Here is a 13,353-nt window from a genome sequence, read left to right as displayed (position 1 = left end):
AGGTGGGTATAGTGCCCTAAAGCCCACCTGCAAGGCAACTACTCCCTGTGGCCGGGAGGTCAGCGGCAATTCCGGGAGACCTCCAGCCACCGCCTGGAGAGGTCGGCGCTCGCGCTTGCAGAGCCGACCCCGAAGCACGTGGCCCGGGCGGGCGGATGGGTGGGCGGGGCCGCGGCGAGGCGTGTCCCACGTGGAGAGAGCGCGGCGCAGGAGGGGGCGGGGCCGCGGCGGGGGCGTGGCCGAGGGCCGCAGCGCGAGGGGAGGGGGCGTGGCGCCGCAACGCCGGCGACCAATGGGCGGCGGAGGGGCGTGGCCGCGGCTCCCGGGCCCCGCCCCCCGCCCCTCCGGGCCAGTCAGGGCGCGCCGTGGGCCGCGGCCGGCAGCACTGCAGAGGCGGCGCGCGTAGCGTGGCGTGGCGTGGCGTCGCTCCCCGGCCGGCTTCGGCTTCTTCGGCGGCGGCGGAGGCGCCATGGCGGGCGGCCGTTCCCCCCCCGCGGCCGGCTGGTGAGGGCCGCGGCGGCCGACCGGGCAGGATGCTGAGCTCGTCGCTGCTGCTGGGCGAGGCGGCGGGGGCGGCGCGGGCGCTGGCGGCGGGCGAGGGCTCCCCCCCGGCGGCCACGGCGGCGCTGCGCAACGAGCTGGGCTCCAACATCCACCTGCTGAAGGGGCTCAACGTGCGCTTCCGCTGCTTCCTGGCCAAGGTGCACGAGCTGGAGCGCCGCAACCGCCTGCTGGAGAAGCAGCTGCAGGCCCAGCAGGACGGCGAGCGCCGCCTCCGCTACAAGCGCTTCCCCCGCCACCAGGCCACCCAGACCGGCCCCGAGCCCGGCCCGCCCCGCGCCCAGCCCCCGGCCCAGCCCCCGCCCGGCCCGCAGCCCCCGCCGCAGGAGCAGCACTACAGCCGCCTGCCCGGCACCATCTGGAGCTACCGGCAGGTGCGGCGCACGGGCGAGACCCTGCAGGGGCCCGGCGTCTCCTGGCTGCACCCGGACGGCGTCGGCGTCCAGATCGACACCATCACGCCCGAGATCCGCGCCCTCTACAACGTCCTGGCCAAAGTCAAGCGCGAGCGGGACGAGTACAAGCGCCGGTGAGCCCCCCGGGCGGGAGGCCGGGAGGGGCCCCGGGCTGGGCGGGCGAGCGGCCGGGCCTGGCAACCGGGAGGGAAGGGCGGCTGCGCCTCCGGGCAGGCCAGCGGTTATGACTCGCCTTTGGGCAGGGAAGGGGCAGTGTTAACGGTTAGTGCTGCCAGATCCCGGCCCAGGGGCACCTTAGAGACCAGCTAGACTTCCAGGGTCTGAGCTCGCTTCTTCACACTATTGCTGTTATTAGCATCATCATCGTCTTTATCAGTACTATTATCATTATTAGGGTACTTATCATTATTACTATTAGTATTAATATTACCATCCTCATTCTCTACAGCCCGCCTTTCTCACTGAGATCCAAGGCGGGCTGCATCCTGCAAGTGAATACAATGGAACCAATAGGGAGGACATTCAGGGAGCAAAAATACAACCTGATCGGCAATGAGGGCTTTCCACAGAAGCGCCCGGCAGTCCCCCCAGGAGTACCTGTCAGGCCTTGGCTAAGTTTAACAACATTCAGTTTATATACTGCCCCTCAGGGCAACTTAACACCCACTCAGAGGGTTTTGCAACGTATGTTGTTATTATGATGCCCTTGGCCTGGCTGGCGCCCGGGGTCTGTAAGCTGCCTTTCTCTGCTTGGTTGAGACGGGCAACAAAATGGCTGCGGGGGGGGGGACATTGGCAAGGAGGGGAAGGGGCAGAACAGCCCTCTTTTCTCTCGACTCCCCCACCATGAACAGGGGGACTAGGGTTGCCAGCCTCCAGGTAGTAGCTGGAGATCTCCTGGAATTACAGCTGGTCTCCAGGCCACAGAGATCAGCTCCCCTGGAGAAAATGGCTACTTTGGGGGTGGACTCTATGGAATTACGCCATGCCAAGGTCCTTTCGCTCCCCAAACCCCACTTTCTCCAGGTTTCTTCTGGTTTCACCCCCCAGATGTCCAGCAATTTCCCAACTTGGAGCTGGCAACCCTAAGGGTCCAAAGCAGCCACCAGAAATGCAGTCGGGTGGACGGGGAGGAGGGAGAGTGAGACATGGGGGGCCCTTTCCAGGCGATGAGGGATGGGGGCCGTTTACTTTTTAGCTTATTAAGCGCCTCTTCTGTTTGAGTGGACTCCAGCCAGATCAAAACGGGCAGATATTCAAGGAGGGGGCGAGGGGTGTGCAGTGATTTTCTTTGTCTCAGCCTTGCCTTGGACCCTTCAGTCCAGCCCCTCCTTACGTTGCCTTAAATTTTTACCTCGGGAGGGCCCTGGTCACACAACCAAAGTGCCTGTTTTCTCCACACAAACAGAGCCTCGGGGGTTCCTATGGTGATTCCCCCTGTTTCCTGGCTAATCTGTGGCTGCCTCCCTCACTTCCCCAAAACTTTTTCACTGGTTTTTGCCTTAGACCGCCTCCATTTAACTGGTCATGCAGGAGGGCTTGTTACAGATGGTAGTTTGACAGAACGGTCAGCACGTGGGGGTGGCTATGAGGTAAAAAAGGAACCTTTCTTGCTTGACCAAAAGTAGAATTTATCAGAACAGACTTGTGAGAAGCATATTGGTTTCAGAATACTAAAGAGTCCAGTAGCACCTTTAAGACTAACCAACTTTATTGTGGCATAAGCTTTCTGCATCTTGACAAAGAGAGCTGTGGTTCTCGAAAGCTTATGCTATAATAAAGTTGGTTAGTCTTAAAGGTGCTACTGGACACTTTACTATTTTGCAACTAGAGACTAAAATAACTTAACTCCTCTGGTTTCAGAATGGTTCTTAAGCTTGGTGGTTTCAATAATAGTTGTGTATTCACAAACCCAGTCACAGAAACTAATTTCCCACAGAGGTCTTTAATAACAGAATACCCCCGGCTCTCATCCGCACAGACATGGCTGTCCTCAGCTTTTCCACACAGTTTGCCTGACTGAGGCAGAAGAAATACTTTCTCTGCAATGCACACAGACTCTCTCAGGCTCCACACGGGATGGCCTGACTCAGCCAGAACGAACCTTTTCCCCTCAGCGCTGGCTAAAAACCGCAGCTCAGTCCCCTCCTCAGGTGCGGCTGCCATCCCTTCCTAGCACACTCCGCTCACCTCCACATTCCTCAGAGGCCTGCATTTCAACCTGGAGTAACCAATATTTAAAAACCCCACGTTAGCAAAAAGAAATAAAATACTCAGACTTAACTACATGCAAAACGTTACGGTGTGAGTTCCCTCTTCCTGTCCCCCCACACATACCAGTTCCTTGAGGGATGAGAGAGCCATTTATTTAGGTTGGCAAACGCCCGTGTTGTCCTCAGGTGGGTTTTGAGAAGACTGGAGAAGCCCTCCCTGCAGAGGTCTCTGGATTTGGGAATGGATAATACCTCAATATATTATATGAAAAGGCTAGTTTCCTTTTCCAATTAGAAAATAAAATGGGATTCCATTGGCACTCTAAATAGTGTCAAAATTAATTTTTGGTCAGATATCTATTAATCGCTGGTGTGCCCAAAATAGCTGCCAAAATTGTCACATTGGGGTGGGTGGTGGGTGGGGGCTTAGCCCCTTTCCTAATAAGCAAAAGCTCTGGGGTTCTTTTTGGAGGAGCTGAGGGGAAGGCATTCCTTTTGTTAGATTTCAAAAGCACCTTTCCTGTTGGTCAGATCTGTGCAGCTAGCCAAATTGCCCTGAGGGGGGGGGTCCTAGTAGGGAGGCGATGAAGATGGAGCAAGCCCCCTTGAGTGTTTTGTAACCGGCCTTGTTGTTGGCAGATTTCAGGCAGCCATTGGTGATCAAAATTCACCTAAAGGGTGGATGGTGGTTCTTGATTTTGGAAGAGGGCGAGAGGCTATTATAAACTGCTTTTTCTGTAGGCAGCAAGATTGCCGTGGGGGTGGATATGAAGCAGGAATAAGAAATAAGTCTGCTCTGGCAAGTGATGTCTCAGGGTTTATTTTAGGGTGAGGGGGTAGGAGGCCTGATCGTGTTGCTCGGTTTTATGGCTCGCTTTCCCACTGATATGCTCAAGGCAGTTAACCGCACCACTGTTGGATGGATGAAGCGTGTTTGGGGTGGGGGGAGAGGAGGTGAGAGTGAGTCTTTCCCCTTTGTCAGAGGTGGGGAAAGGGGGGTGTTAGGAGGCAACTATAAGGATAAGACTAAAGGAAGGGACTTTGAGGAAGGGGGCAGCAATTGAGCGGTGGGAGTGGAAGAAAGAGGATTCCTGGGGGATCCAGAGTAGAGATGATGGAGGGGGTGAACGAAGGGGAAAGCCACCTTGGAGCCAAGAGGAAAGGCAGGGTATGAATATTTTAATAAACTTAATAAATGCAGTCACAGCCCTTTTGCTATCTCCTGGGCTCGACGAGGCCTCTGCCAGTGTTTATTGTTGGCCAGCGATGAGCAAGAGAGTTCTTGGTCCATGAGACGGCATTAATGCTGACCCTCTTCGGGGCTCGGGTGGCACGGGGAGCGTCAGTAATGGGTGAGAGTGTTGGTGCAGCTGGACGGAGGGCTTCCAAGATCTGGTTTTGGGCCTGTATGTTTTCTCTTTGCTCCTTTTGCAACCCAGGAGAATGAGTGTGTATGGGGAGTCAGGATATGAGCAATGTAAATGCCTGGAATGGCCGTCCTCACAGGCCGCCCTCCCCCATACTTGCCCATGTAAGAGGAAGTGACTGCTTGGGTGCTCTGGGGGGAGAGTGGAGTAATTTTTTTGTTGGGATTTTTACAAGTGTCATTCTCTTCCGTCATGAAAGAGTTAATTTGTTTGCGTTTAGTTAGAGACAACTAGTTTGCATAAGACTAGTTAGATGTGGAGTTGTTCTTCCACACCAGGGTAAAAGGGTAGTTGCATGCTTAATGAATAGATCTAGGATTGATTATTGGCTGGCCAGTTTTATTGGGGTGGGGGGCAATTGACATTCTTGCTCTCCGGTTAGTTAGACAGTTATCTTCAGGATGTAAGGATGTAGGAACTAAGTTAGCTCTTCTTTGTTTTATCTCCAGAGTACCCTTTATTTTTTCCTATATGTCGTAAACATTTATTTTTGAAGCTGAACACACACGTGTCTGTGATTCTTAATCTGCTGTGCAAATTTTCTACTCTGCAACAATACTTATCCAGCATTTTTTAATGGCAGAAGGCAGAGAAAGGAGAGGGAGGATATAAATTTCTTTTTGCTGGATGAAAGGAAGTGGAGGGGCAACGAAGGGTGAGGGTGAAGGAAATCCAAGTCCTGGTCTGGCTGCATGAATAGTAGACCTTCATATTGGTGGTACATATATTCCATCTCTTCCTTCCATGAAAGAAGGAGTAAGTGTCCCATGAAGGATACAGGAGATGGCATCAGTGGGATACTGGAATGAAGGGTCCTGGCAGAAGTTGAAACTGATAAGCTTTTAGGTGCTTTTGGTGAGTGCATTAAGCAGAGCAGGATGCCGTGGTGGGGTGCTTATAGAGTGACTTGTGCTTAGGGCAGTGAATCCCCAAACATAGGTTGAGATGGCATGCACAGCCGTCTCACTGGTCCGGAAACAAAACTGTCCGCAAAACTTTCAGAGTCTCCCTTCTGTGGGAAGGGATGTTTTCCTTTTTTTTTTTAAATTAAGGGTTTTATATAATAGAGACCAAAAAAAAGACAAAACGTAAAAAAACTAGCCGAATAAAGAAATCAGCTAACAGACAAACAATAACCATACAAACAGAACAAAGAATATACATATAAAGAAAAGAAAAACTATATAAACTAAAAGAAGCCTCCCGTTTTTCTCCGTGACAAATACTAATATTTTCAAATTATTTCTTTCTCTGAGTTAAAAATAAAAGCTGTCTTCCCCCCCCCCCCTCTAATGTCCAAATTCCTTGTGGAGCGAGGGGCAGGGTTTCTCCGAGACAAAGAGTTGTGAGAAGGTTTAAGGATGGTTGGGCTGGAGGAGGGAATGAGTAAGGTAAGAAATCCCAGAGGCAGAGCGACGGAAGGAAAGGAGCAAAATAAGAGAAAGGGGATCTAGAGGGGAAGAAGGGTCAGTGAAACAAGTCTGAGGAGAGGGCTGGGGGCCACGAGAGTGCAGCGCAGGCAAAGTCTAAGCAACCCCCCCCCCCAGTTTCCTTTGCCTTTAAGAGGTTGCGCGTAAAGGAAACCCCCTGCTGGCCGTGGTTTCTTGACTTCCTGCGGCGCTGTGACCTGACAAGTCCCCCAGAGGAAGTGAGTTGGAGGCTCTCTTTTGCTGGAACTGATTTGACTGCTTGTCTGCATTTCTGGTCGGGGGGAAGCAAAGGCTTAGTCTGGGCTGTATCCTTTTTTCCTTCAGCGAAAGAGCCTGAGTTGATGAGAGGGTGCAAGAGTAACGGGGCCTGTTAATTTCGGGGGTTCCAAATGATTCAGCGTGCGGAGCGGGAGCTGGACAGCAGGGGTTATGGATTGCCCACCCCGGTACAATCTAGGGAGATGGCCAGGGGGGTTGGGACTGGTCGTGTTTTGACGGCGGTATCCTGCATGACTGACACCCAAGGATATTGCTGAAGTACCCCCTTCTGCAGCCTGGTCTGGCAGTGGGGGGTGTGACTTTGGGAATCTCCCTGTGGGACATGATTTCAAATGCTCTGTTTCTTCATTGTGGCTGCAGGGGAGAGATGGTCGAATTGATATCTCACCCCAGAGGAAATGGGTGATTTAAAATGGATAGGATCTCTCTCTGTTAGGAAGTGACGCTTTGTTCAGCTAAATGGTTGTAATGCCTCAGCGGTTGAGGGAAGATGTAGCTACTTACATTCTTATGCTAAAAATTAGGGGTAGAAAAACGTGTGCCCCTGTGGGGGATTAGGAACGTAGCTGGATCACAGAGGGAAAATGTGCTCATTTCCATCAGTCCACTCAGAAAAAGCGAGAAACTCTTAATCCTTGGCAGTGCAGAGGTGCAAGTAGGGCCTGGTTTTAGATACCTCTGGCAACTGCGTTTTAGAGACCCCTGCTTTCTTGCTGTTCGTTTACGATTCAATAGCGAAAGCCAGTTAGGGAGGGACTGCTCCTAGGTGATCCTGCGTTCCGGCTCTCATGAATTAGTTCAGTGGTGCAGCGGTGAAAGAACTGCAGGCAGCGGTTTGCATCCAATCACAACTGCATTAATATGCTTTTTTTTTTTTAAAAAAGAAATCCTTGGGGTGAGAAATAATTGCCAACTTCCATTCTCCGTACAAACCAAATGTAGCTTTATTGGGCTGCCTCTTTCTTAGATTTGTTTATATATTGGCGAGGGAATCCGTAGGGAGATTGTTGTTTCTGTAGTTGGCTTTGAGAGACCTGCAAGAGGAAGGCTTTGTTAAAAGCCGCTCTTCCGTTGCTGCTATTATAGGAGGGTGCAGAGGTTGTAGTAGTTCCCTCTTGCTGGACGGTTATGTCATCTTGTCCAAGGTCTTGCCATATTGCCTGTCCTTGCTATAGTATTCTGTGCTAGGGTTGTCTCTCTCCTGTCCCTCTGGATAAGAAAGAGGATTTTGTAGAAAGTTTATCTGAACTTTAGGGTTTGAGAGAAACATATTTTTCAAGTCTGAGCCACCTCTTCAGCCTATCGTGTACTGCTTCTGTTTAAGTCAACAAATTAGGTTTCTTGTCTGCTTTAAGTAGTTTCTTTTGAAACGCACAGTATAACTATGACTTTCTCAGTCTTTTTGAAATTCACAATTCACTGGGCTTAAAAGTGATAATGGCATGAATGAACCCTTTATGAGCTTTGCTCACTCTTATAAGCAAAGTAACTAAACCTATAGTGTTTTATTGTTCTGATATGGGAAAACAGTTTGTTGGTGTAAGCTGATATAACCATCCCTGGTGGTTTGGAATTCCCCAGTCAAAAGCGAAAGCCTTGAGTGACTCCCAAGAGCTTTGAAGTATCTTCTCGTTTTCTCCAAAAATCCTAGGTCACATTGAAGAGTGGCCTGCTGGTACAAGCGTGATGCTTTTTTTTTTGGTCCAGGTAGTCCTTAAAACTTCATTGGACTTTCACCAAATGCTGCCTCTTGGGACGCATCATGGTCTGTCCCATATAAATGTATTTGAAACGCTTGTTTCTGTCAAACCTCTCTTTGTGTCTCTGGCTAACTCTCAGAAGTTAGCACAAAGAGAAGAAACTGATCTGGGAATCTGAAGAAACAGCTCTTTCATTTCAGGGACAGGAATAAAGGCATTTGGGCCATGCTTTTGCTTCCTTTGTTTTTGTGTTTGATAAAATGATTAAATAGAAGTATTGCGTTATAAAGGGCTTCTGTCTACCTAGCCAGCTCCTAATGCTGTTTTACCACTTCTCTCTTGTTTGGTGGAGAAGCCGTGTGCCTGCTTTCTAGATGCCATGAATTCTTTTTATATTGCTTACTGAAGTCTTGACAGACATTTTAACTTTCTTGTTTTTACTTTGTTAAAGTGTTTGGCAGTACAAGGGAAGAGTGTCTTTGTTGTTTAAACCTATCACCACACCTCTTTAGTACAGAAGAGGCTATTAAAGCTTATGAGATGTCATAAATTGACTCAATGTGTTTTGGTCTCCTTTTGCTGCAATGCAAATAAACCAAATAGGCAGATGAAAATTCATTTGAGGACTGCGCTGCCGATATACAGAATGGGGGGCCACTGGCAATTGTAATTCTCGAAGTGACCCCTTTTTTCAGGTAATAGATGCACAGATCTTTGTTTTTTTTTTTTTTTTAATAAATTTTTTATTTTTCATAGCTACAAAACACTACACAAAACTATCACAAGGAAAGGGGAGAGGGAAGGGACAAAGGGGGGGTGGAAAAAGAAAAGGGGGGGAATGAACTACAAACACTAAACACTACACTTCAGTGTTTCCCTTCATACTGTCATAATACAAAAATAGCTCCATAGGATAATGATGGAGTGGTTAATCATACAGAGAATAAACATTTCAAATTCTGATTAAACTTTCCTCCCCCTTCTAGGTCCCGGACGCAATTCTCTCTGTGCAACTGCTGTTGCGATGCTCTCCTCCTCCCCCCCCCCTCCGGCTCCTCCTTTTCTTCGTTCTTGGTGCAGCAGAGTTCTGGGTTTTTATTCTCAAAATCCTTTAGTTGATCTTCTGATAATATCTTATAGGCCTGATCTTTATATCTGAACCATATTCCTTCCGGGAATAACCATTTGTACTTTATTCCATGGTCCCTCAGAAGTGCTACAAACTTTTTATATTTAAAACGCCGTTTCCGGACTAGAAATGGAACGTCCTTCAAAATCTTGACTTTCAAACCCATAAAGTCCAAATCCGCATTGTATGAGTTATATAGGATGGTGTCCCGAATCTTTTTAGATGAAAAGTCAATAATGATCTCACGAGGCAACTGTCGCTTTGTTGCATATTTTGAAGAAGCCCGACGGACCTCCAAAATGGCGCTTTTAACCTCTTCTTTAGTCGTCCTCGCGGGTGTCGCCAGTAATTCCGAGACCAAATCCCACAGATCCTCATTTTCCTCCTCTTTCACGTTTTGGAGACGCAAAATTGTCTGCGTTCGTTCCACCTGTAGCCCGATCAGCTGGTTCTCCACCAACTTCAGGTCCTTTTTTGTAGCCTTCACAAGTGACGCACTTTCCAGAGCAGACTTTTCTGCCCCCCCCCGCTGCTGCCTTAATGGTTTTCACCTCGCTTTCAATTAAGCCCACCCTTTGATCAGTTTCGTTCAGCTTGTCAACAAAGGGTTTTATAGCTTCCACCACCGCCCTATAGCTTCCACCACCGCCCCTTCCACCACCGCCCAATGCACAGATCTTTGTTGATAAGACCTGGTGGCCACCATGAGCGGAATCCATCTGCTGCCTGGTCCACTGCAGAATTTCTTGTAAGATAAGGATCTGAAATTCAACCTTCCTCGAGGACTGTGCTTCCCCCTTGCAACCTGCCAGGAGGAAAAAAGCTGGGAACGTTGTTCAGAATAGATGTGAAAGCTACACTTTACATGTTTCTGAGTGGGTGCTTTTGAGACCATTTTTCTTAGTAGGGAGAAGAGATTCTCATTTGATTTCACCTAAGTCTTAGGTGCCCCGATCTGGATAGTCCAGGCTAGCTTGATATCATCAGATCATGGAAGCTTAGCAGGGTTAGCTCTGGTAACTACTTGGATGGAACACCCCCAAGGAAACCTGGGGGCGGGTGATGGCAAACCTCTGCAATGTGTCTTGCCTTGACAACCCTATGGGGTCGCCATAAATCGTAGGCTGCAACTTGACAGCAGAAAAAGTAGTATACACTTTTATATTTTTAATGATGTATTAAACTTGAGATTGCAAATGCTGTTTTTGTTTAAAAACAAGGCCGCATAGATATGCGAGCCTACAGGATTGTGTATGTTTGCAGCTCACTTAATGGTATAAGGTGATACAGTAGGTTGCCTCTTGTAATCAGAAAATCACCTGAATTTGATTTCAGTTGTGTGAGACAGAACTTAGCGCGAGAATTGCCATCAGGCTAAGAGGAGTTTTGAAAGCTGGGAGAGGCTGCTAGCCCCCTCCTCTTCCTCTCACATGGAGAGCCACAAATGACTGCTAGGCATGTATGAGACAAGCTAGTATTTTTGTGAGCAAACCATAACTTTTGTGGATATTTCCCTGGCTGCCTTAATATGTGATTAAGTCTAGAGAGATTCTGCTGACATGGGACAAGAAGCCACTGAAGTGGGTTATTTTTATCTCATTTTTCATCTTGTCTTACACAGCAACATACACTGACTGAGTCTTCAGTTGCTGGTGTGAGCAACAATCTTAAATACGTTTAATTTCAAATCTGAATATATCTCATTTTTATAACATTGAAGCCTTATCTCTCCCTCTCTCCCCGCATGAAAAACATGAATGTATTCTAGCCAGGGTGTAGAGAATGAAATGGCTAGTTTTAGTCCTGGCCCCAGCCTGGTGGAACGCTCTGTCAGTGGAGGCTTGGGCCCAGCGGGACATATTATTATTCTGCCGGGCCTCTAAGACAGAGCTGTTCTGCCAGGCGTTCGGTGGTTGAAGGGGGCGGTGCCATGTCAGCCTCACACCTTTGGGGTGGGGCGTTCTCCCCACCATTGCACCTTAATGTATTTGGTTAATTTATTTTATTATTGTTTATTGTATGTTGATTTCAGAATTATTGTTTTCTTGTTTTTATTGATTTTAACTGTTGTTCACTGCCCAGAACCCCTGAGGATGGGCGGTTCATAAATCGAAATAATCAATCAATCAATCAATCAATCAATAAAATGTGCCCAAGAACTCTGGACCTAAGTATCTTAAGTAGCAGCCTCTCATTCTTGTTCAGGGAGGTTCAGGGCAGCTTCAGAAGCAGCTTGATAGCACGGGAGCCTGCAAAAAAGAAATCCTCCTAGGTGTGTACCAGCCTGTGGGTATACCTAATAATCTTTTTGATCCTGTCCGTGGAGTATATAAGCTCAGGGATGAATTTCACTCTTCCAGTTGCTTTCTGAATGTTTAGGGACAGCAGTGCAGGGTGAAAATTCTTCAATTGCTGCATTTTTCCGTTGGAAATGTTCTGCTCCATATAAGTAAATGTTTACCTGTAGCTGTTGGGGCTGCTGTGGTGCAAATCAGTCGTGTTAGATGGGATGAAAGTGGGTTCGGAAGCATGGGCAACACCGTAGTGCTTGTACATGGTTTGTGTGCCTTCTTCTGCTAATGTTAAGTTTTGCTAACATTTTAAAAATATTTAAATTATCTAAATTTGAATCAGAAAATGTTCCAGTTCAGATGTTCCTGGGACACATGGTATGGTAGATTCTTTAAAGATGGTCCCCCTGTTTTCTTTGATTTGACCACGGTACTGCAATAGGATAAGCAAGGACGTGGAGGCCTTCGTATCCTGTGGAAGTCGTCCTGAGGAGCATTTGCTCTCGTTTTGGGAAAAACGCTTATTGATGTGAAACTGAACAAACCAGTATTGTAATCCAAACTGGCTCTTGCTGCCATAAACGTATTCTTAGTTTACTCAGACTGGATCGGCTTGAACTTACTCCCAGATACTGTTCTTGAGTCGCAGCGTTAGATCTGTGAGGGCTTTTAGCAGCAGCATCTCTTGACTGTGTTATAGCAAAGCTTCCTCTTTTCAGTGTAAGGCCTGGACCTTAGAAGGCACTTGGGTCTTTGGGGGAGTTGCCTCCAAAGGGTGCTTTACGGGGAACACAGTGCCTATCTAAGAGGGCAGGTTTTTATATATACCTATTGATAGACCTCTTCAATCTAAAGTTTTGTGTTGTTGAACTCTGGTTGAAAGAACCAGCTTTAGCCCAAGCTTCTTGTGAGTTATTTCCATTTGTTTTGAAACTCATCCTGAGAACGTTGTTAAGAGCACACCAAAATTCAGCCTACTGTTCGATTTTGCGCTGTGTTAGTAAACGACCCAATAAGGTCTTCCTATGTGGTTTGAAAACCAGCGTTGTGCGGTCATCTAATGTCACCTTCGTGAAAATCCTTTCGGGGGCATTCTGTATTTGAAGAGGCTTTTTCCTTTGAAAGTGCCTGCAAAAAGCCTATTGACCAGCCTGTCTGGAACTTTAGTTCCAGCACTCGAATGGATTTGTATGTTACGATTCCAAAACAGCCTTTAATTGGTCCAGAAGTTTAGTGTTTACCAGGCAGTTGGGCCTTCCTTACTACGGTGGGCAGAAACTAACTGTTAATAATGGCTGAGCTGGAAATAATTGCTTTTCCTCAGGTTGCACTTTGATTTGGCAGATGAATAAAGTCCAGTTGAGGACAGAGATTATTTCAAATTTGCTGCAGCTGGAAAGGGTAAAGGTTATCATTGCCAAAGGGAGAGCGTGACAAAACTAACAAACTCTTGTTTTGCAAAAATAAGGAACTTAATAAAAATGTGCTTAAAAGCAATCTGAGAGGAATGTCTAAATCAACTTCTAAGTTAAAAATATCACTCTTAACAAGATGCAAATGTTGTACTACAGACCAATCAAAAACAAATGATTTTTGAAATGGAAAGGAATTCCAGCCAAGTAGTAACTCTTTCCTGCCTGCCTTTTTGCCAGTGCTAGTTATAACAACATAAATATTTATAATTAGCTTTCTATGCTTTTCTTAATTTTTTAAAAAAGCTTTATTGCTATGTCTCTCTAGAATTTGTCTCTTGGCAAAAGCTATGATTTTTTTAAGTACCAGGATAGACCACAGAATCAGTAGTTCACACTGGGCACATGGGGTGCTACTAGGTTCCTCTTTAAAGACTAAATGGATTTTATTCCAGTGTGTTTATTTTTATTTTATTATATTTGTTAGGCTTCTAT

General features: G+C 47.5%; 1 protein-coding gene across 2 annotated transcripts in view; it reads left to right on the top strand.

The window, feature by feature from the left end:
• Positions 1–403: 403 nt before the first annotated feature.
• Positions 404–13,353, top strand: part of IFFO2 (intermediate filament family orphan 2) — a 53,812-nt gene continuing 40,862 nt past the window's right edge. For both annotated transcript variants that reach the window (XM_055001358.1, XM_055001357.1), the window contains exon 1: positions 404–1,090. In XM_055001358.1, coding sequence (XP_054857333.1) covers positions 534–1,090 — 557 coding nt within the window. In that variant the 5' untranslated portion in view covers positions 404–533. The remainder of the gene's footprint in view (positions 1,091–13,353) is intronic.

The sequence above is a fragment of the Eublepharis macularius genome, chromosome 17, assembly GCF_028583425.1.
Source record: "Eublepharis macularius isolate TG4126 chromosome 17, MPM_Emac_v1.0, whole genome shotgun sequence".
NCBI lineage: Eukaryota > Metazoa > Chordata > Lepidosauria > Squamata > Eublepharidae > Eublepharis > Eublepharis macularius.
This window is presented reverse-complemented; position numbering and strand designations above follow the sequence as displayed.